The 24,572-nt window shown below is 37.7% G+C and overlaps 1 protein-coding gene and 1 long non-coding RNA gene across 3 annotated transcripts; both read left to right on the top strand.

Annotated features, from left to right (window-relative positions):
- Positions 1-23,902, top strand: CLEC1A (C-type lectin domain family 1 member A). 2 transcript variants are annotated; one of them, XR_570191.2, is made up of 7 exons: positions 1-258; positions 11,308-11,406; positions 12,981-13,157; positions 15,034-15,185; positions 17,300-17,418; positions 18,643-18,895; positions 23,857-23,902. XR_570191.2 is itself a non-coding variant. In XM_008697463.2 (6 exons), the coding sequence occupies exons 1-6, from the start codon at positions 144-146 to the stop codon at positions 18,791-18,793; spliced, it is 813 nt and encodes a 270-aa protein (XP_008695685.1). In that variant the 5' UTR covers positions 1-143; the 3' UTR covers positions 18,794-23,902. The 2 variants fall into 2 exon arrangements, 1 of the variants encoding a protein (XP_008695685.1); XM_008697463.2 differs by having other exon boundaries at positions 18,643-23,902.
- On the top strand, positions 2,116-7,238 carry LOC103669136. Its single transcript, XR_570190.2, has 2 exons — positions 2,116-2,670; positions 7,057-7,238. It is a non-coding gene; the product is annotated as an uncharacterized LOC103669136 (long non-coding RNA).
- Positions 23,903-24,572: the final 670 nt, after the last annotated feature.

The raw sequence follows: 24,572 nt of genomic DNA, 5'->3' as shown, positions 1-24,572 counted from the left end.
TCAGAGGCTTCCCCCGTTACTCGCTGGGAGAGAAGAACATTAGGAATGACTTTCAGCGCCGCGGTTCCTACGCTGTCTCACAGTAGCTACGCAGCTTGGGGGCAATCAAACTGCAGCTCAACCGCACCCCTGCAGGAGTCCGGATGCAGGCCAAGTACAGCAGCACAAGGGACATGCTGGACTTCGATGGGGACACCCTCAGGAGTGTGCAGTCTCGAACCTCCTCTACAACCCAGCGGCCAGAGGCTGGGCACACAGGTACTCTGTCTCTGGCAGTCTAAATTGGTCAGTCTCTTGAGCAATATCTGAGATGAATTCTCTCTCTGAGGAATGTGCAAAGTGAGGGAAAGAGAAAGTGTTTTCATGACTTACACTTATGTGTAACTGCATTTTCCACAACCCGTGTGCCATGTATAGGAACATCTGAAAAATTAAGCTCAGTATATACACAGATGTTTGTTTTTCTAAGATTTTGTTGTTGGCACAGTGGTTTGCAGTCGAGGGTGTGTTGTTTTACCAAGTCGGTATAGTATACGAAAGTGAGACTGTACATAGAATTAAAGCAGTGTTCCTGCTTCTTCCTGGCTTCCTGTGAAGGCCAGATCCAATGCTCTTTTATTTATCAGCTGTGATTTGATCTGGAAACTTGGATTTATAAAGGCTATCTTTTTGCTAGTTTTGAACTCATGTTTTAGAGGGAGGTTTCCAAGCAGATACACCAACCCTGGTATTTTGCGGTCATGATCATGCATCTTGAAGTTGTGATGCTTTAAGAGAGTCGTGTTGGGTTTTATCATCTGTGAAATGGGGGGCGGGATTAAAGTACATGCTTTCGTAGGTCCTTTAACTCTAAAATTCTGTGATTTGATGATCTAAATAGTGGTCTCAGATGCAATTATATCCCATCCCATTCCCTTTTATTATTTTTCAGTCCACAGAAGAGAGAATTCACATACATAGAGAAGGATCTTATTTCCTGGGCAACTCAGCATATATATATAAAACAACTTATTGGGGCATCTGGGTGGCACAGCGGTTAAGCGTCTGCCTTCAGCTCAGGGTGTGATCCCAGCATTATGGGATCGAGCCTCACATCAGGCTCCTCCGCTATGAGCCTGCTTCTTCCTCTCCCACTCCCCCTGCTTGTGTTCCCTCTCTCGCTGGCTGTCTCTATCTCTGTCGAATAAATAAATAAAATCTTAAAAAAAAAACATAACTTATTAACCTTACACTCTATCTTATGAGAGGCGCTTTATATATACAAGGGCTTAAAATAATTCTAGGCACGTAATACTCACTATATACATGTTTATTATCAGTAACATTTTATAAATGAAGACACTGAGGCCCCAGAATATTTAAGTAACTTGTCCAATATCACAGTTTTTTTTTTTTTTAAGATTTTATTTATTTGTCAGAGAGAGAGAGAGCACAAGTAGGGGGAGCAGCAGGCAGAAGCAGAAGCAGGCTCCCCGCTGAGCAGGGAGCCTGATGAGGGACTCGATCCCAGGGCCCTGGGATCATGAACTGAGCTGACGGCAGTTGCTTAACAGACTGAGCCACCCAGCCGTCCCCAGTATCACAGTTTGTAAGCAGCACACCTGGGGTTAGAACCTAGTCCTGTTTGTGTTCTACTGCGAGGTCTTTCCACTAGAACTCAAGGCACATTTCTGCCCTACATTGGCTGAGGTGCCCAGGAAATAAGATACTTCTCTATGGATGTGAATTCTCTCTTGTAGGGACTGAAAAAAAAATTTTATTACTGTGTCAGAACGTGAATTATTGGAAATGAAAGTATGAGTTGGAAGCTAAACGTAACAAATTAAATATTTTTATAATTCAATTCAAACACCTCTCTTATAAGGTGGTTGGCGTATAAGTTTGTAAAGTCCTTGGCGTATTGCAGACATACCAGAAATGTGCATTTTCTTTCAATATTCCACTCTTCGAGAATTCCTAAGTGTTCTGTTTTTGTGTCAGTCAGCATCAGAGAGATTCTCATTCGACTCTATCTTATTATGGCCTTTCTCTTTTGACCACACACAGGTTTTCTTCACCTCTATAAATCTGGGTACATACCTTTTCACGGTTCTCTTCCACTTCTTCTTTATCATATAGCTTTTAGGTTTTGTTCCTTTTCCCCTGTTAAACCTTTCCATTCCCTTTCTATTCACTGAGTGATCACCACCTGAGACTCACTGATGTGACTTTATTTTATTTTGTTTTTTCTTTTTACCAAACTATTAAGCTGTAAAAAGATACTGGGGACTTCCAGTCTCCTTCGTGTGAAGCAAATGTCAACTTTGGGACGTCAGTTTCTGTAGTCACCGGATATGTGTAATAAGATACGTTATGTTTTCCTCCAACAAATCCTTTGAAGAATCAGCTCTCAGGGCTGTGGTTTTAAGTGGCTTGTGTATAACTTCATTTTTCACCTTTGACTAGAGCCAGGAACTCTCACAAGGTTTGGTGGTCAACGTAATCAGGGACAGAGTGTACAAATAAGTTCTACTGAGCTCAAGGGCAGAGAGGTAGGCGGGGCAGGATAAAATACTTACCAAAACATCTGGCAATCTTTCCGTAAGAAGTGGAAACTGGAACAGCAGGAGTAGAGGTTACAAAGAAGTGTCTTGAAGGCAAACCTCTGAAAATAGTTATTTTACCCTACAGGTATGATACCTTCTTTTCATCTTGTGATAACGCAAATATGTAGAGGGATGTCAGTACAGAAGTTTAGTCATTTCTTAGAAAAATGATTTGATATAATTTTGCTATTAAGAATAACAGAGCAAGACTCACTGCACGAATATTTTGGCAATGCAGAAGATTTAAATTCTACGTAATATTGTGGCACCATTATGACTGGAAAGTTAATTTTTTTCTTTAGAATTAATAGAAATAAATTACGTACGCTCATTTATTTTCTAGATTTTCATTTTTCAATATAAAAGTTACATTCATCTTTAAAAATGTTAAACAATTCAGAAGATAAAAAGGAAAAGTGAAAGACAACGTCCTCATACCTTCTTTCCAAAGAAATATTCATGTTCATGTTATGCTCAGGTTCATGTTGTGCCAGGTGCGTTGTAAACCAAGGGTCTAATGCCAAATATAATATGATTCCTGTTTATAAGGAAACTTTAAAGTCTCATACAACTCTTAGCTATGCAGTAAGTATGATAAGGTGCCACGATGGAAAGTATATACATGATACAATGGAGAGCTTGGTCACTTCTATCTGGTAGGGGTGGAGGAGATCAGGAAAGGTTTGAGGGAGGCCATGGAGTTGAGTTGACTTGAAGATGTTCCACATTATATGAAAGCAAAAATGGGAGGGTTTAAGGGGCTGGCCTGGCAGAGTCAGATAGATACATGAGAGAAAAGCCATGGAGGTCTTAAGTAACTTTGTGTTTTTGGAGAACAATAAGCAATGTGTTCTGGCTGATGTGTGGAGTTGGAGAGGGAGGAAGCTGACGAGAAGTATGGAAAGTTTTAAAGGGCCTATTATATCATACTCAGGTATTTTGATTCTAAGTCTGTAAAATGAGCTCACAGAAGAATTTATTTTTTTTTTTTAAGATTTTATTTATTTATCCAACAGAGATAGAGACAGCCAGCGAGAGAGGGAACACAAGCAGGGGGAGTGGGAGAGGAAGAAGCAGGCTCATAACAGAAGAGCCTGATGTGGGGCTCGATCCCATAATGCCGGGATCACGCCCTGAGCCGAAGGCAGACGCTTAACCGCTGTGCCACCCAGGCGCCCCTCACAGAAGAATTTAAACAGGGAGTAACATAATGAATTTTGTGTTTTTGGAAGACCATCTTGGCTTCAATGAGGAGGATGAGTTGAAGAAGTAGGAAACTGGATGAGCTAATAGCTAGTTATTTTGCCCTAATCTAAGCATGAGCTTAGAGGAATCTGAACTGAAGTAGTATGGGAATGAGGAGGAGGAATCAGATGCTGAGGAGGTAGATTAAAGAACTGGTGGCTGGTTACAAGTGGGAAAACACGGAAAGAAAGAACATAGGTTGACAAGGTTCCATCGGGTGTTATGTAGATGGTGCTGCCGATAACTGATATAGGGGCTACAGGAGGGATAGGAATGAGCATGAGTCCAGTTTGAGTTTGAGATGCCTGGGAGAGAAGGAAGGTGCAGTTGGAGTTGCCCAAAGACACTTGTATGTGCTGCATGTGGGGAGCAAGTAAGGATTCTGAGCTACATTTGTATGTGAGGATTGTTGACATTTTGGTAGGAATTAAATTTTCTGAGAATGAGCAAGATCACTGAAGATGAGAACATAAAATGAAAAGACAAAAAGCCCAAAGGAATAGAGTCCCAAGGAGAGAATCTTAGGCAATATACCAACTGAAGGGAGGGATGACTGAGAGATTTCAATAAAAGCTACTAAGAATGAATGGTAGACAGTGGTAGAAGTGGACCAGGAGAGAGAGTCATTAAGGAACCCAAGAAACAATAACTTCATGTGAGACGGAAAAGTCAGTGGTAATAAATAGTGAATTTTTAAAATAATAACCAATAAATACTGCAGAAAGTTCAAGTAACAGGAAGGTTAAAACAATTTATTGCTTTAGCAATAAGGAGAAAAATAGATTACTGGTAATTTTTAATAGCAGGGATTTGAGAGGCCCATAGTTATATAGGAAAATAAATACTTTGTCACTTTCTTTTTTTTTTTTAATTTCTCTCTTTTTGAGAAGCCAGCTATAAAAAGAAAAGATAAAGTGTTACATCTGAGGTATTATGAGTTTCCATGAATACATTTTAAAATTATTTTTTTAAGATGTGAGATTCTAACTTAATTATAGCTTGAAAAGAAGTGCAACAAAAACACATCCCAATAATAATATACCAGGGAGAGAAAGAATAAAATCACTCATAAGCTAAAATTCCTACCAAAATCTAAATATAAACCTATCAAAAGAATATGAAAATCTATTTGGATTTAAGAAAAAAAAGAAAAGCCCTTTGATGATAAATTCAAGTTCTACTTTCCCCCTATTTACATTAATTACAATATTCTCAAATTTTTCTAGCTTTTTAGTTTCATTTCCTCAGCTAAAGCATAAACCCTTCATTGAAGTGTCATAGCATAAATTGATTCAACAAATCTTTAGTGCATACCTACTTAATATCAAGTGGCATGGTAGGCATAGGAGACCCTTTTTTTTGTTGAAGTATAGTTGACACAAAATGTTACATTAGTTTCAGTTATGCAACATAGTGACTTGACAAGTCTATACATTATACTGTGCTCACAAGTGTAGCTACCATCTACCACCCTACAACACTCTTACAATACCATCCATTATATTTCCTACGCTGTTCCTTCTTTTTTTTTATATTTATAAATTTCTTTTTTTTTATTTAAGATTTTATTTATTTATTCGACAGAGATATAGCCAGCGAGAGAGAGAACACAAGCAGGGGGAGTGGGAGAGGAAGAAGCAGGCTCCTAGTGGAGGAGCCTGATGTGGGGCTCGATCCCATAACGCCGGGATCACGCCCTGAGCCGAAGGCAGACACTTAACCGCTCTACCACCCAGGCGCCCCCTACACTGTTCCTTCTATCCCTTGACTTACTCATTCCATAACTAGAAGCCTGTGCCTCCCACTCCCCTTCACTCATTTTGTCCATCCTCCCACCTGCCTCCTTTCTTGTAACCATCCATTTGTTTTCTGTATTTATGGGGAGACCCTATTTTTAGGTGCTTAAAGAGGTGGAAGGAATAATTTGAATCAATTATAAGAAAATGTTATGTAGTGCTATTGGGTATATGTAGGAGACCACAGAAGCAACTAGGGTGTGGTACAATATGAGATAATGCAGATAAGGCATTTATCTTAATAACTCAAGGAGTGTTAGCAATCATTATTAATAGTGATGCTATTTTTAAATTATATTTCATAAATGAAACTCCTTAACTGGGATGTAAATGAAACTCCTTAATTGGGACTCAGCTAAATTTATATACATACATACATATATATATATTTGACTTTTAAATATAAAAAATTATATATATATATATTTAACTTTTTAAAAAATATTTTATTTATTTATTTGACAGAGAGCCAGCCAGCGAGAGAGGGAACACAAGCAGGGGGAGTGGGAGAGGAAGAAGCAGGCTCCCAGCGGAGGAGCCTGATGTGGGGCTTGGTCCCAGAACGCCGGGATCACGCCCTGAGCCGAAGGCAGACGCTTAATGACTGAGCCACCCAGGCACCCCTATATTTGACTTTCTAAGTGCTGTGAATTGAAAACTTGATGATAGTCTGGAAATAGCTTATACATTTTTGGATGTATATTCCTTTGTAATTATAGGAAGAATAACACCCATTTACTTTTAGAGAGAATGAAAATATCAAATATTTAAAATACACTCATAAGATAAAGAAAACCTGCATTTCACAAACACTGAAAAATACTCTCAACTCATGGAACCTTGAATATTCTCCTAGGAGAAGATTTATTATGTGCCTTATGTGAGGATTAAGGAAACAAAGAGAAGTTGCTAAAAAGACAACATTTAAAATTTTAAAATATACCCAAAGTCAGATATCCAATCAGCAATATCTCATGATTAAAAAATACTAAAAGTAATTTCTGAAATATTATGCACTTTGTCACAGTTTAGTCCCCATTTGTCTGTGAGTCCTAGTCAAGAGGAAGTATACAAAGTGTGGGGTTAAACATGACAATTTAATCCTGGCTCTGCTCCTAGTTTGTGACGTGGCTTTGTGCAAATTATTTAAAGTCTCTGTGTCCTTTTCGGGGCACCTGAGTGGCTCAGGTCATGATCCTGGGGTCTTGGGATTAAGTCCTGCAGGGAGCTCCCTGCTCAGCTGGAGTCTTCTTCTCTCTCTCTCCCTCTGCTCCCTCCCCCTGCTCGGGCTCTCTCTCTCTCTCAAATAAATAAATAAAATCTTAAAAAAAAAATGAAGTCTCTGTGTCTTTTCCAGCTTCTATTATGCTTTCTATTTCAGAGTCATATTAATAGACTACATCTGGTAAAATATGTTTCATTTCTCCTAGGCTCTGGAAATAGAGGTGTACAAATTTCCCGTCTCTGATGCCTGATGAAGAGTAACTGGTCAACTACGACAACTCTTCATCTGCAAAGTTTCTTATACCTACAAAGGAATTTGTGTTCAAAACTTGACCTTAGCGCTGGAGCCTTTTATAATATAGTTATAGTAAAAGGATACAGGAATGTTTTTTTTTTCTATATGTATCTTATTATTCCTAAGGATGTTTATGTCATTCCTTGCCCTGTCCACACCTTTTTCTGAACATGCCTCAGGAGACAGAAAAGGAGTTCTCTTCCAAAAAATAAAACCACAATAAAGCCAAGCCAAACTGAAACACCTCCCAGGCAGCTTATTTTTCTTATTTTAGGGTGGGGGTGGTCCCTAGAGAGAGACCTCATTATGATCAAGGCACTTGGAGTAAAACTTAGGGATACTAAACCTATAGTTAGAAAAACAGCATCAAAAAAAAAAGTTTCACTTTTTCTTTTTTCTTGTTTCAAGTATAGAATTTACTGATGCATCACTTCCATACACCACCCACTGCTCATCACAAGTGCCCTCCTTAATTCCCATCACCCACTTACCCCCCCCAATCTTCTCCCCTCCAACAAGCCTCAGTTTTTTTCTATAGTTTTTTTTTTTTTTTAAGTGAAACTTTCATGTCTATGGTCTTTCCATCATGGAAGCCAGGGTTCCTAGGAAATGACCATATCTACTATGGAAACTCTAGGGTTGTGTTTTTCTGGGTCCTGAGATAAAACAGAAAGATTGTGAATATTGAGAGAGGGAGTCAGGGAGGGAGAATGGGAAGGAGGGAGGAGGGAAGAGAAGGAGACAGAGAGAAGAGAGTCAGAGTAGAAAAATTTCCAAATGACCAAGGAAAGATGATTCCATAGAAGGGAATTTTTAAAACTGTGTTCCTTAGCAGAAAATATCTTGTACTTCTTTCATCTTCTGTCCTAGAGACAACTTTAGGAAGGATGATGTATTTATTGTTTACATGGATATAATTATTATTAAGTAATATTCTAATTCCTTAAGTCCGTGTCTTCATTCTACAGTAAGAATTTAAGATTATTTTTTTTGATCCTTTGCGCAGAAGATCAGCACCTCTCTTGCCCCAGTATTACATGAGGAAAAGCAGATTTCTTAAGGGATAATTTGGTTGATTTCCATGGTTGTTCTTTTCCTCTACCGTCTTATTATTTATAATTTTGACCAGGGAAATATCAATTATAAAAAGGAACAACATTTTAAAAATAGTTTTGCCTGGTACCCACGTGGCTCAGTTGATTAAGCATCCGACTCCTGGTTTCGGCTCAGGTCATGATCTCAAGGTCATGAGATCGAGCCCAGCATCTGGCTCTGCTCAGCACAGAGTCTGCTCAAGATTCTCTCTCTCCCTCTCCCTTTGTCCCTCCTGCTTGTGCTTGCTCTCTCTCTCTCTCAAATAAATAAATAAAATATTTAAAAAAATAGTTTATGCCTTTCGGATGTATACTAGTATAAATAGTTTTGAGCAGGGGTAGATAGTCATACAGATATTTACATATGGTTGACATATTCATTCAACGTTAATTGAGCTTCTTCCATCCGATGTTCTAGGTGCTAGAACTGATGTTTTTCTAGTGACCGAACAGACTATAATAACCTTCTTTAAAAGGAGCTTACTTTCTACTGGGGTAAGACAGCTATAAACCAAAAGAAATGAGCAAGACATATAATATATTTGATCATAATAAGACATATGGAGAAAAATAAAGCCACATATGGGTCCACATATGCATTTGTACTTCTGGAATCTAGAACCATCCACCTATTTAAGTTTCTTGGGCTACATAGAACTTTCAAGAGACTCAGGGTTTGGAGCGAGTGTTTAGCTTAAGCTGTATTCTGCCCTCTGATCTTGTTATTTTATGTTCTGCTGATTTGAGATACTCTTAAGGTCAATGACTTGAGAAGCCAACAATTTCCAGGAAAATTTAGACCAAACCTCATAGGCCAGCTCACTGAAGGAAACAGCGGAGAGAGCAAATCTCTCCAATATCTGTTCATGATTCAGAATGTCATACAAGTCAGTGACTAGAGACCATTATGGCTAGAAGATGAATTTAGCCGAGTCCACCTTCTGCTCTCAGAAATACTGCTGAAAGTTCAATAGATTAAAAAAAAAAACAAAAACCAATCAACAAAGTTTAACTTTAGATAATCCTCTGTAAAAATGACATAGTTTAAGTCATATTAAGTTTTCACAATTTCATTCTTCATTCATTTACTCATTCAAATATGTATTCAGCCCTTATGTGCAGGGCACTACTTTCAATACTGGAAATACACTGGTGAACAAGGTAGACAAGATCGCTGTTTTCATGGAATGTACTTGCAATAGATGAAAACAAACAAATGAAAGCCATGAAAATAGGGTTATGTATTAGAAATGAACTCATGGAACTCTCCCAAGGATGCATATTTAAACGGAAAGCTGAGTAACAGGGAGTAGCCTACCAACAACTGCTCTGAGGATTAATTAATTAACGCAGGGCAGAGGCAGAACTAACAGTTACTAGGATTGAGACAAGCTTGTTTGTTTCAAGGATAAACAGAGGCCAGCCACTGTGCGTGGAACATTTGAGTGTGTGTGTGGGGGGGAAGTAGTTCAGAAAAGCGTGAAAGAACTAGGTTGGGTCTAGAGGAAAAAGACTCTTGTAGAATTTTAAGTGCAAAAAAGCTATTGGAAGTTTTTAAGTTGGGAAATAACATAACCAAATTTCAAATTTGTTAAAAAGAGAAACTTCAATCTTCACAAAGAGTGATTTGGATTTTATTCTAACTGTAATGCAATCCATTGAAAGTTTTTAACAGAGATGATTATTAAGAGAAAATAAAATTCACATTTTATTTTTTTTTAAATTTTTTAAAAAAGATTTTATTTATTTATTTGACAGAGAGAGAGACAGCCAGCGAGAGAGGGAACACAAGCAGGGGGAGTGGGAGAGGAAGAAGCAGGCTCCCAGCAGAGGAGCCCGATGTGGGGCTTGATCCCAGAACGCGGGGATCACGCCCCGAGCCAAAGGCAGACACTTAACGACTGAGCCACCCAGGCGCCCCAAGATTCACATTTTAAAATATATTGTTGTCAATGTCTGCTCCATGATTTTTCCTTATTTTCCTACTAGATTATAAATTACAAAGGAGAGCAATCACATTTTCCATTTCTATACTGTCTTTCCCACTTATCATTCCTCACTTGGAAATAATGCGTAACACAAATTTCTATACCTAGACTACATTATAGAGAGGACTTTGCTAAAGAGGAAATGAATTTATATTATCTTTAATCATTTTGTGTTAGAACATGACTTCAATTCCCAATGAAGTGAAACACAGGTCTTGGAGACTTCAGTTTTTTTGAGGGTGTTGCTCTCCCTTTGTTTCATTTTGATCACAATGCTACATGCTACATGCACCTGAGGGGTTGGGGGGGGGAGGGAGGGTCTTCCTAGTCTAATGTCACAGGTCTTTTAGGTTGACAGCTAACTTCACTAGGTGATGGGTTCACTGTTGACTCCATAGAGCCTCTGCAATTAGCACAAGGCAAACTCGTGGGGGTGTGGCATTTATTTAACTGTTCAAAATTGAGATAGCTTAGATCCATCCTCCAGAAATCGATGATCATGTCTCTTTATAATCCATTTTTGCAGAGATTGAAAACGAATGGGCAAAATCCTTATAAAAGAGGGACTTTCAACAAAGAAATCCCAACAAGGAAACAGTGAAACGATCATTCCTCATTACTGATACGCAATTTTCTTTTCAGAAGAAGCACATACGGAACGCGGTGGGGAGGTGTTTTGCAAAAGTTAACAACAAATTAATTTCATCTCTTCCCTGATGATGTGAAAAATTGTTCCCCGTTCGGGCATTTCCATGTCTTTCATAACCTGAATTTTGACAGAAAGGAGGTTATGCAAACAATCTTATAAATATAAGGGCAATGCATAACTTGATTAGGTGCTAAATAGAACTGAGGGTCAGGGCTATGGAAATGGGCGGGGCTTGCGAGGGAATCCCGCTGTGGAAGGGAGGCTTGGCATTGAGCCTTTTGACAGCGTCTGTGAGGACAGAGGGAGTGCTCTCTAGCCCCTGCTTACTGTTTGTTGCTCTTTCCCAGAACCAGCTCTTCTGACTTGCTGGTGGAATGGATCCATGAGAAAGAAAAAGGGAAATCTTGCCTTTTTCTCTTTGTTCCCTGCAGGGCGCCGGCCTCCCTCTTCAGTTTGGCGTCCAGTGGCCCTGACCCTGCTGACTTTGTGTTTGGTGCTGCTGATTGGCCTGTTAGCCCTGGGGCTTGTGTGTAAGTCCTCGCTCTGACTAAGGTTTATCTAGGATGAGAAATACTTGCTATGGATTTTTTTTTTTTTTTTACTTTAATTCTGGAGCCTGTGGATAATTCAGTGTTCCTTACTCTAAAGTACTCATTGAAATGACGAGCAGTGAAAGAAGCATTAAAATACAGCAATCACTTGCCAGCTAGACTTTTACATTCTGTTTGAGATAAGCAGGTTTTGTTTGTTTACATGTCAATATTTAAAATCAGCAATTAAAAAAAATTTTTTTTTTGAGGAGGGCAGCCAGAGGGTTTGTGGAGGGGGAGGGGCAGAGGGAGCCGGAGAGAGAGAATCTTAAGCAGGATCCACGCTGAGTATAGAGCAGCACTAGGGTCTCCATCTGAAGACCCTGAGATCATGACCTGAGCTGAAATCAAGAGTCCAATGCTCAACCAACTGAGCCCCTAAAATTAGCAATTTTTAATGAATGCATGATTTAGCCCTCTTTCATTTTACAAAAGAGTACAGGCTATGGCTTTTGCTCTTAGTATGCATGGCTCAGCAGCTAATACAGAGTGAAGAGATTTCATTTATATCTACTCCGTCAATATAAGGAGAATGGACTAGGTCCTTAATTTCTACAGTATGTTTCAAAGAGTACAGGAAATTATAGAATCATTTTGCAGAATCTTGTGAAAACCAAACAAGAAAAAATGCCTGTGGAAAAGTCTTTAAATTTCAAACCAGTAGACATATTCAAAAACTAAAAAAAAAGGAAGTGGGTGAATTTGCTTCATGAGATTGAGACCCTGCAGTAATGTTTCCTGAGCAGTTGAAGAAGGTGGCTCAAGGTAAAAGGTTGCATTGAAGAGCAGGTCAAACATTTGGTTTTTCTAGGAAATGTTAGAACTTTCCTTTGTTATTGTAACTTTTTAAAATTAAAAAGATAGATTTCTTAGTGTTTCCACCATGGCCCCCCCAATTTTTACTTCATTTTGATATAATTTGTTTCACAACCACCATTCTTTTTAGGGATATAAAGCAACTTTCATGATTCATGAAAGATTTCTCTACTTAGACTTAGAAATCTGGAGCTTAAACCTAATTGTTGACATTTTCTAGCCAAGTGATACTAAGGAATTTGCTTGTTTTCACTGAGCCCAATTAGAAGTTATAAAACTATGGAAATGATAATATAACTATTTTAATGAATGAATGAGATAACAATATATGGTACATCGTCAATACTCAATATAATAATCAATAGATAAATGGATTTGTGGTTTTAGGTTAAGCAGTGGTTTAGGAGTATACACAAAATCGTTATTGAGCAGTAAATATGGTTAAGGAATTTAGTCCTGAAATTAGAAGCTGTGACTACGATTCTACATTTTCAGATAAAAAGACAGACTTAGTGACATTAATTTGCCCGAGACAATGCAATTTATTATGTGCTTCAGTTCAAATTTGAACACAGGCAATTTGAAATCTCAGAGGATGAGATCTTAAACAATACAATGTTTTGTCTTCCCCATATGTAAAAAGTAGAAATAGAAATGAAGAAATCAGCTGGCCAGTCTGACTTGGTAACCTGGGTTAGTTTTTCAGTTCTACCAGCTTTCCAATACTCAGCAAGACAGCATTTCTCACAAGGAAGAAAGATTGGGGAATCTCTCCCGACAGCTGCAATCTCTCCAAACCAAGCACAGGAAGCTTGCGGAAACCCTGCAGCGCGTGGCTGAAAACCTGTGTCGTGAACTCTATAACAAAAGTGGAGGTGAGTCCCTCTGCCCTCAGGCTAGCTGTCAGTATAGAGCTGGCTTTCCCATCCGGGTGCCTGGGAGTCACAAGTTAGTGAGTTAGTTGTCAGGCAAACTTCACGAAGAATTTGGGCACCCAGGTCATCCCCAGTTATTGAGGTCATTTAGTTCGGATACGTCTGTGTTGTAATATATAAAGGGATTCTTCAAATTCAGACATTTTTTTTTAAAGATTTTATGTATTTATTCGACAGGATAGAGACAGCCAGCGAGAGAGGGAACACAAGCAGGGGGAGTGGGAGAGGAAGAAGCAGGCTCACAGCAGAGGAGCCTGATGTGGGGCTCGATCCCATAACGCCGGGATCACGCCCTGAGCCGAAGGCAGATGCTTAACTGCTGTGCCACCCAGGCACCCCCAAATTCAGACATTTTAAATAATAAAAGCAATTAACTTCGAATAACCAAAATAATACTGCAAATAAATAAAAAACAGGGTTATTTCTCAATTTACCTCGGCACATAAAAACCTAACAGTAGTATATATTTTTCCAAGGCGTTCATAAATTTTTTTCTCCTTAAGAAGTTAATGAGCTCATAAAAGTTCTCACATTTTAAGAATCATATGGGATCAGGTTAAAAATGCTGATGAACGAAATCAAATTACAGGTTTTTAAATCCACTGTGCCTTGTCTGGGTACCATAAATCAGCATTTCAATAATGATGGCAATGCCAGTGGGAGATGAACCATGCTTTGATAACCATGGCTGGACAAGACTGGAAGCATCACTGCATTTCTGTGCCTTTTCCTCCTGTCGTTTTTGCGTTTCTTAGTGCCTAACTCTATTCATGTTAGCCCTCCCTTCTGTTCTGCTCATCTTGCATGCATAGGAAGCAACATACATTCTAAGTTGCCACATTTTTTCTTTCAGGGACTTAAAATTAGGATGAATCTTCCTCTTCCACTTCCCACACTAACCAGAAGGCCAGATTGTGTGGTTACCCAGTAAAATAACACCCACAGGCACATTTCCACTTCTCTAAGTGATTCTTCCCCACATGATGAATGATCTCACTGGTCACAATTTTCTTTCTTTCTTTCTTTCTTTTTTTTTACTTTATTGAGGAATAATTGATACATGGAATTGTATATGTTTAAAGTGTACAATGTGATGATTTGATATACACATACATTATACAATGATTATCAAGGTCAAGATAATTAATACATCTACCACTTCATATAGTTTTGTTTTTTCTTCTTGTGTTTCTGACAACCCACTGTATATTTTCTTTGTTGGGTGCCATGTCATCAAAAGGTAATCCAAGTTTCTGACACATGGAGACTTACCATTCTAAATCATACCTTGCTTAGTATTTATGTCTTTTTTTCTAAAATTTTATTTACTTGTGTTTAGAATAAGAAGAGAGTCCATCTCTTATTGGTATACAGTGCATTAAAAATCCTTTTATAATTATATAAGAGGATTTTGAGGAAGAAAATTGTGGAAGCTTCAGTTGTTTCTTAAATACAAGGCATAATGAGTTTTTGAACATATGAAAAGTTCTTTATGACATTAAATATCCTCTGTGTGCTGAATTATACAGGGCAAGAAGCAAGGAAGTTCTAATCATTCATTGCTAGATTCCAAACTCCATGAAAGCAGGCAGTGTCTGTTTTGATTTTTACTGTATACTCAGTATCAATTACAATTTCTGACATATAGAGAGTGTTTGGTAAACTTTCATAGTTATCATTCCTGTGCAATTAAATATCGAAAAGAAAGTACTTTAAATACTAAGAGTACTTAAGTCATCAAGTACTTTATAATTTCAGGAAAGGAAAGATGGGAGACCTGTATAGAAAATAGCATTAAGTTTGGTTTCTCTCCAAGAGCACAGATGCAGCCCTTGTCCAGAAGAATGGAAGTGGCATGGGGACAAATGCTACCGATTCTGTAAAGAGAGCAAGAGTTGGCAGGGCTGTGAGTATTTCTGCATTGCTGAGAATGCGACCATGCTGAAGATAAACACACAAGAAGTGCTGGTAAGATCCTGGTCAGTGTTTGAATTATTCTCAAAAAGAGGTCCTTAAAAGAGCTAGATAAGAAGAGTCTAAGGAGTCAATGTCCCCAGACTTTCGCACTTACCACAATCAAGGTCTTACTCCTATTATTTTGAGTGATTCCCTGAGTATGGAAAAGCTGTTCTGCTCTCCACCAAAAAAAAAAAAAAAAAAAGAGGAAGCTCTTCAAAATCCCCATCAGTCAGGAATCAAATAAAAAATTCCTTAATTTCATACCTCTTTTGATTTGGGCAGGAAGGGCATATATTCAGGCAATGTCAGAAAGATGAAAATAGTATTTCCTGTTCTTCCATTATAAAAGGACAAAGCTTTTAATTGAAAAATATTTAATCAAATCATTAGTATAACCTCCAGATAAATATCTTGTCCTCCAGAAGTTTATGACCTAACATAGGCAGTCGACACAAATATAAAACTATAAATTGACATATTTTAAGTGTATGCAATTAAGATAAACTTTTAGAATTGTGTAATTGTTCCCACACTTTTAAAAAATATTTATTATTACTTTTGGATTTAATCCCTTAAGCAGTGTGACCATTATTTATTGATCCTTGTTTTAGCAGAAGTCTTGGTACAGAGTAGTTTATCAACAAAGGATTATTTAATTGAAATAAATGCCCAGCTCGCTATGCAAACTCTTAACATCCTTCTAGTTACATCATAATTCCTACCCACTTTTCTGAAATCTGTGATGAATGCTACTCTGCAATGTCTCTCATCTACTAAAATAATATTTTTTAACCTTTCTCAATGGCTCAATTTAGGCAGAAAGGGAGGTAATTTATTTGACTGAGACAATGTGTTCTACCATAAGCCCACCTAATTTTTCTTATTCTCTTTGTTTCCTCCACCTCTAGCACATATTGACTCAGGTATATTATAATTGAATTGTATTATATATAATGGTAGGAAATATTGTTAAAGTTATATAGTGATTTTATCTCATGCATTTCAAAGATTTGTATATGTTTAAGTCATTTTCATATGACTTATTCTTAGAACTTTTAATTTGAGGTGTCTACCATAAATTGGAAGTATTTTCAACTACACTTCCTTTGATATGCCTATTAGGTGACTATTGCTTAGTGATAATTACATATCTATTTCCAATAATCTTTCATTGAACCAATGTATGGCATTAATTATAAGAAGGGTTGAGGTTGTAAAACAAAGTATGTATCCTTAAGGAACTCATAGTACAGTAAAAGGAAGGACATAAAAATTGATAATTATAATAAATTTAAATAATTTATGTTAAAGAGTAAGACAAGATAGAAGGAAGTAGGTAACTTTAAAAAATTTCAATACAGAGGGGCTCCTGGTTCACTCAGTCGGTTGTCTCATTTTTTATTTAAGCTCAGGTCATGATCTCAGGGTTGTGAGTTCAAGCCCCAAGTCAGGCTCCCTGCTCAGCATGGAGTCTGCTTGACCCTGTCCCTCTGCTCTTCCACCCACTTCAAATAAATAGAGAAATAAATAAATAAATAAATAAATAAATAAAATCTTTAAAAATTCAATATAGATATTAGAGAAGGAATTATATATGTGTATATAAATACTATACAAAAATATAAACACACATGCACACATATATATGAAAAATTTCTCTTTCTCCTCTTCTTTGCCTGAGATGTAAATCATCCTTCCAAATTTTCTCTTACCTCTTTTTGCATTAAAGTATACTCATTATTCTCTTCTCCTTCCTGGTCAGTCCCTTTGTATGTATTTATAAAGATTACTTTCTTTGTAAATCGCCCCCCCCTATTTTTTATATAAATCTTAGTGTTTACTCTGTGACTTGAAAATAATGGGTCATTTATAAATCTTGGTTGATGTGATTCTTGGTTTTGGAATATCAGTATATATTCAAACTTATTAAGACAAGATAAGTTCTTTAACTTGGACAAACTGACCGCAGCACGGACACTTTTTCTCTCAAATGTACTATCACCTGTGTGGGGCAGGACTCACGTGCTGTTTTCGTGTTAAAAGTGCGGCTGGCCCTACGCATCTCTGTGTACACAGAGTATAACATCTCTAAAGCTAAAGATCTTCTTGTGTGCCTTTCACAGGAGTTTGCCATGCCTCAGAGCTACTCTGAGTTTTTCTACTCTTATTGGACAGGGCTATCTCGCAACGGCAGTGGCAAAGCCTGGCTGTGGACCGACGGAGCCCCTTACTCCTCTGAACTGTAAGCCTTCAGAACATTCTGTGGGAAAGGCATTTAGTAGGGAGCTTGTGCTTGGGTGACTGAGTTCAGCAACTTGCTTCGATAAGCATCAAACCTTCACTTTGTCTTGAATACTATGTTTGTAGGAGGCTGCACACAGATGTGTAAAAGTAAAGCATAGTGCTTCCTTTAGTAGGGACGGTTCTCTGGATGCTCTCGGAGTTTTTATTTCAGGGTCTGAAGTCCCTTGGAGCATTATTAAGTATTTGGAATTTGCTGAGTGGGGGAGACAGAGACAGAGAGAGAGAGAGAAAAGAAGGAAGAGGAGGAAGAGGAGGAGGAAAGGAAGAGATCTTTTATGGGTGAATAAACTGAAACCCAGATCGTGATGGTAGCTTGTCTAAGACCACACAACTTCACAACTTATCAATACGCAGAGATAACGTAAGAACTCAGATTTCTTGGCTTTCTGTGCAGTGTAATAGGGTGCATATCTTTAGAAGTACAGTTTCTGAGGGGCATCTGAGTGGCGCAGTTGGTTAAACATCTGACTCTTGGTTTTGGCTCAGGTTATGATCTCAGGGTCCTGTGCTCAGTGCGGAGTCTCCTTGTCGCTCTCCCTCTGCTCCTCCCCCCACTTATGCTCCCTCTCTGTCTCTCAAATAAATGAATAAAGAAAATCTTTAAAAAGTACAGTCTCTGAGAATAGATTTACTGATGTTATCAGGAACAATATTATTAAAAATTGGTTTTACTTATGTGAGCATTTAGATAAGATTGCACATGCTATCTTTTGAAATAGGATCTATACTAAAATATATTACGATTTGAAGCCATGTTTGGACAGACACCTTTCTTCTCTGTGTATCATATGGGATTTATTCTCCCAGGAGGTAAGACCTACTCCATGTAACCATTTTTATAGTTAATTAAAATGAATCACAGAGAAGGTAGATGATTTTTCAGATGAGGGCAAAATATGGTAAACTTGGATTATAACATGCCTCTTAGTTTGAGTTACAAACAGTTTTTGTTGTTTTAGATGAACTAATGCTTCTAGGAACAAGTATGGATATTGAGGGACTGAAAAGAAAGAGCTTGGTAACCCCATCTCTCCAGTAAATTCATTCTGCATATCTATCTATAATTTTATTGAGCTAGGAGTATTCCCTATGTAGTTTTTGGTTATTTAACATTTCATTTTAAAGTAAACTATGATTCAATAAACTTTTTTTTTTCTTTAAGGTTTGAGATTGTAATAGATTTTACCAGCCTACGAAGCAGGGACTGTGTGACCATCCTCAATGGAAAGGCTTTCTCGAAGGACTGTAAAGAGTTGAGGCGGTGTGCATGTGAAAGAAGGGCGGCCACAGTGAAGCCTGAGAGCCTCCATTAGCTTCTCTGAGCCATTACACGCAGGTGATGGACTCTCCCACCATCAAGCTCCCTTCAGGGAGATTGAAGAGCAGAACAGAAGTCAGTCTCTTCATGTGCAGCTGTAAGAGTTTGGTTTCAGTTCCTTTTTTCTCCCATGTGATCTATATTTATACAACAATTCAGCAAAAACTTTGAGCCAGGTAAAGTCAATGCAAAAGATATTTGAGACATTGGAATATGGAAAAAAAATTAGGAAAGGCAATTTTTCTGACTGGTGCAAGAAGGATTTTCATGTTTCCTGTTCAAGATCCGCAGCACTTCTGAGCTTAGGTTCATGCATATATTTACCAGTTGCAAAGAAATCACATGTACCAACAAACAGTCCCAGAATCTCATAAAGTTGTAATCCATCTTCTTGACTTAGAGATCACTTTCTAGTGTTCTTCCTTCTCAGCATCTAGTATCATCTCCTTGTTTCCATGTCTTCCTTCATATTTGAAGTAGACGAAATAAATGTGCATGACATTCTTTGCCCTAAAGGTCAAGTAGTCTATGAGAAATAGCAATCATTTCCTATACTGTGCTCCTAAATACATAAGTAATTCTTTCTGTTTGCTTCACCCCATACTTTTCCCTTCCTAGTCTCTCAATAAAGCCCCTGTCTGCCATGTCTATGGCCTGCTTCCCACTGGGATACTTCTCTTTATTAGAATCTTAACTTCTTAAGAACCTATCTCCCCATATCCATTGAAGACTCCCAACAATTGGGGCACCTGGGTGGCTCAGTCAGCTAGGCATCTGACTCTTGATTTCAGCTCAGGTCATGATCTGAGGGTCCTGTGCTGAGTGGAACCTGCTTAAGATTCTTTCTCTCCCTTTCCTTCTTCCCCTCCCAACTCACGATCTCTCTCTCCTTCTCTCTAAAAACAACAACAACAATAATAACAACTCCAATGATTGTGTCCTTTCCCTAGGAATTTCTTTCATTAAATAAATATTCTCAGCTCAGTTCCATATCCAAATTACTGGCCCTGATGCTCCCTTCAGAAGGATTGACGACCAGAGCCAAAGTCATTCTCTTTACATGGGTCTATAATAGTTTAGTTTCAGCTCCTATTTTCTTCCATTTGATTCATGTTTATGCCTTTCTGGTACTGAAAATTTAATAATAATAAACATAAATAATGTGAAATATGTGTGATTGGAGAACAGATTTGTGACTTGGGGAAAATTTTAGTGTGGAGATGCTCTTCAAAATATGTTAGCAATCTGTGTTTTGACTGTTGGTGCCTTACAGAGAGTTTGTAGGGACTTTAAGAGTATTATTTGATTATTTGAGGAAGATAAGTCTTTGAGAAGCATGCTGTCTTCAAGAAGATGATTTTAACACTTTCCTGAGGTGAAATCCTTTGAGGCAAGCTTTTCATCCACACATGGCTAAAGATGAGTAAATAAAATCTTAATAGGGCGAATTATCCAATCAGGTCATGGAAAGTGGAAGAGAGATTGTGACGTCTGCACACGTCACTGGCTTCTTGTGTAGGTGTCCCCTTTCTCAGGATGCCAAGATGCACAATCGTAACAGGGGCCACTGCAAAGAACATCATCACAACCAGTGACTTTGTTGATTTATAGAGAAATTAATTTTAGGGGTTTAATGCTCATGAAGATAATCTATTACAAATCTTTATTTTTCAGCAGTGAAAACTAGAGTGCTTCAGTTTTATTTTCAGTAAACATCTATCGCATGATGAAATGACATCAAATTAGCCAACATATGATAAGGAGAACATTTGTGTATTCATTTTCATGAGACTGTGTTACTTAGCAATCACTGCTTATGGATTTCTTCCTTATGAGTTTTCCTTTCACTTTCCTGTTGATTGTGAAATTTCTTCAGTGTTGAACAAATTTTTGGTTGATTTATTGTGTCATGTAAAAAGAACAGTATTTGTGGTCATAAAATGAGAGTTTCAGATCTCTTATTCTGATCAATTATTGGGCGAATCACTACTTCACTAAGCTTATTTCAGTAAGTAAAAAGTGCAAATGTTTATAATTTTCTCATGGTGCTGTTGTTAGCTGAAATGAAGTAAATGTGAAATTAGTTTTATAATCCAAATTGCAATATAAAATGTAAACAGTATTAAAAATATGTAAAAAAAAATTAGTAATTTTTTTTAAATAGGGGAACACACACAACCATAAACAACCCTTTTTGGAGACCTGTATTCTTTAGTAAATTGTAGAGAGACACTTACATTGGGAAGCTGTGGATAATACCAAATATTTTCTGTGCTGAGTGCAGATATTTAATGGATGCAAGTTAATAGGATAAGCATGTAATAAGAAATGTGGATGAGGACTTCAGCTAAGCAGTTACATGTAATTTAAGTCTTATTACTACAGGAAGAAAATGTGGTTAACCTGAGGAGAGAGAAATGACTTTGTGGACTAAGTTGTAAATAGGGACATGATACACATTGTGTTGACCCCTGGCATCCACATAACTGGAGTCTAGTGCAGGGTTGCATGACAAGTATCGCTTAAAATGCCATTGCTTTAAAGAGTCTAGCTGCCTGGGGAGTGGGTGTTGAATAGTATTTGAAGTAGTCCCTTCAAATCTGTAACCTGGAAAGTGTCACTTTAGATAGTGAAGAGGGAAAAAATAGCATCTATCTGACATTTTTACTATTCATGACCATATTTCTCTCCATTGTTGTCCTCAATCCCATCATCTGTATAACAAAACTCACAACACTAATCACAATATGAGCAAATATTTCAAAGAACAGAAGAATAGTATGGCACAAAGGTTTCTCCACAAACTTTTTTAAAATTTAAGAGTAGGAAATAATCATGACATAATTTTCTGAGAACATTTTTCCATGGAGAATCAGAAAGAGTAGTATTCCGTGAATTAATTTTTGACTTGAGAAGAATTTTTCTCTTCCAGGATCTTGTGTGTTTAGGTAATTCTGGAGAAATTTCAGGAAAAGTCAAACGAGGAACATAGCCTTTCCTGGTAGATCTGAGTTCCCTAGAGTACACAATGAGCTATTTCTTTTCCTGAGGATATTGAACCAGCTCTTAAAACTTATCAACAGGAAACAGGTCATGAGTCCTGCAATAGCAGGAAGAGTGAGAAGTATAAGGGGAGATTTTACTTTGGGGACAGAAGCAATTATCAAATAAGTAGAAGAGTCTAGTAGATTGCCTCAGTTTCGGCCTTAATATTTGGAGGGTCAAATACTTTGTAAAGAGATTCTTGTCATTCTTGAAGAATACAAAAAAACCTCATAATGATTTAAATTGTATATAACTTTTTTACAAGGTTCATTGGATGAATAGATTTTTAGGATCTAATAATATTATTATTCTATCTGTATCACTATTCTAATGTTTTTCTTTTTTACACACTTAATGCATTTTACCCATAGTGTAAACAAAGCTTCTTTACGTTTGTAGGACAGAGTTTTCTGTTTCCTTTCCCCCCATTCCCCTTTTTAAATCTAACTTGGATCTCAATGAGATCGATCAAAGATATCCAATTTACTACTGGTGAGACCAAGATCTAAAACTTGTTATCCCAGTGCCAAGGCCCAATCTCTTACCGGTGCCTGGAAACAGATCTTGATATTTTGGACCAAAAGCAACCTGTAGGAAAAAATCTTCCACCCATAATATCTATCTGAAAAGCAGTATTGCCACTGAGGAAATTTGTAGAAGCTTATGCCAGCTGCACTGTCGATAAGATTCTGACTTGCAAAGACCACATCACACATTGATGGGATGACATCAGCCGAAGGATGTTTGCCTTTTGTTTCATGGTACTTTTTTTTTAAAAGAGTTATTAAATGCTTCCTATCCTTTCTCTAAACATAGTCCCCTGACAATACTCTGAAAAATCTTGAAGACAAACAGTCTTTACTACTAAAAATTGTTATTGTTTCCCCTTCATTCCAAGTTATTATATTCAGCTGCCAGCTGCCAGCTGTCAGCTGTGAAAACCAAACACAGGACTCAACTTATACTGTGTTTTCCGTGCTATTTTCTTTCTCTCGGTTCAGCAGAAAATTAGAAAAATCCATTTTACTGAAAAGCCCACCATTTAAACTCCAGGTCAAGGGTAAATTAAAACGAAACAGAACAAAAAACATGAAAACATGCCCTTCCCGTCCTAAAAGACCTTATCCTTCAGAGGTCACCTTTTATAATCGGCTTCTAGGTTCATTTAAATGATTTCCACTGCCTCAGTGAATTGGGCTTTATTTTACTTTATTTTAGAGGGGCCTTTATTATAAGGAAAGATGAGAATCTAATGTGGCTCAACTACTCTTTGTGAAAAATGAAAGATTAAATAAAATTATATTGAATTTAGTGGGTATTTGATGAGAATTTATTGTGTAGTAAGTTATTCTAAGGATGATAAGTGGTAGAAAAGTAATATAATAATAATTGGTGAATTTTTCCTTCCTATAGATTGTAAGATACTTTCATATCTCCTGTCTCTTGGGAACAAACTAATCTATGTCCAAGGAGCCTCCAGACCTAGGATACAGATTGTCTATAGATTTATTTGAGGAGATTCATTAACTTTACAACAGATATTCTGTCTAGACAGTTGCTGACATTTTACATAGAAACCTTATCTTCTCAATATTCCTGTAACATGAGCAGGAAAAAAGGTCATTTTTATGTGGTCTACATCTCTAGATGCCTAAAGATGACTGATGATTTACTCCAGATAACAGTAGCAAGCATTGGTATAGTGTCAAGCTCTAAGAAAGGCACTATTTTTTTAAAAAAGATTTTGTTATTTATTTGGCAGAGAGAGCGAGAGAGCACAAGCAGGGGGAACAGCAGGGGAGAGGGAGAAGCAGGATCCCGTGGAGCAGGGAGCCCGACTCGGGGCTTGATCTCAAAGCCCTGGGATCATGACCTGAGCTGAGGGCAGATGCTTAACCATCTGAACCACCCCTGTGCCCCAGAAAGGCACTATTTTTAGCAATTAACATATATTCATACTTTAATCTTCAAATGGTATTTTGAAATAAATTCTATTATTATTTTACAATGAAGAAATTGAGGCACAGATGCAGTTGAAAGTGCTGGAGACTTACTGCTCTAAAAAAGCCATCCAGACGGCCAACAGACACATGGAAAGATAGATGCTCACCATCACTCCTCATCAGGGAAATGCAAACCAAACCACAATGAGATGTCACCTCACACCTGTCGGAATGGCTAAAATCAAAGACTCAAGAAACAACAAGCATTAGTGAGGATGTGGAGAAAAAGGAACCCTTGCGTGCCGTTGGTGAGAATGCAAACTGGAGCAGCCACTGTGGACAACAGTATGGAGGTTCCTCAGAAAGTTAAAAATGGAACTACCCTATGAACCCAGGAATCACAGTACTGGATATTTACCCCTAAAATACTAAAACACTAATTCAAAGGGTTACATGCACCCCTATTTACTGCGGCATTATTTACTCTAGCCAAGATATTGAAGCAGCCCAAGTGTCCGTCAGTGATGAATGGATGTAGAAGTGATACACACACACACTCTGGAATATTATTCAGCCATAAAAAAGAATGAAATCTTGCCATTTGTAATGACATGGATGGAGCTAAAGAGTATAAAGCTAAGTGAAATAAGTCAGAGAAAGAAAAATACCATATGATCTCACTCATATGTGGAATTTCAGGAACAAAACAAATGAGCAAAGGAAAAAACAAAAAGAGAGACAAGCCAAGAAACAGACTTAACCATAGAGAACAAACTGATGGTTACC

Source organism: Ursus maritimus, unplaced genomic scaffold, assembly GCF_017311325.1.
Source record: "Ursus maritimus isolate PB19 unplaced genomic scaffold, ASM1731132v1 scaffold_26, whole genome shotgun sequence".
Taxonomy (NCBI): Eukaryota; Metazoa; Chordata; class Mammalia; order Carnivora; family Ursidae; genus Ursus; species Ursus maritimus.
Note: the sequence above shows the minus strand (reverse complement) of the source record. Positions and strands in the feature narration are given on the sequence as shown.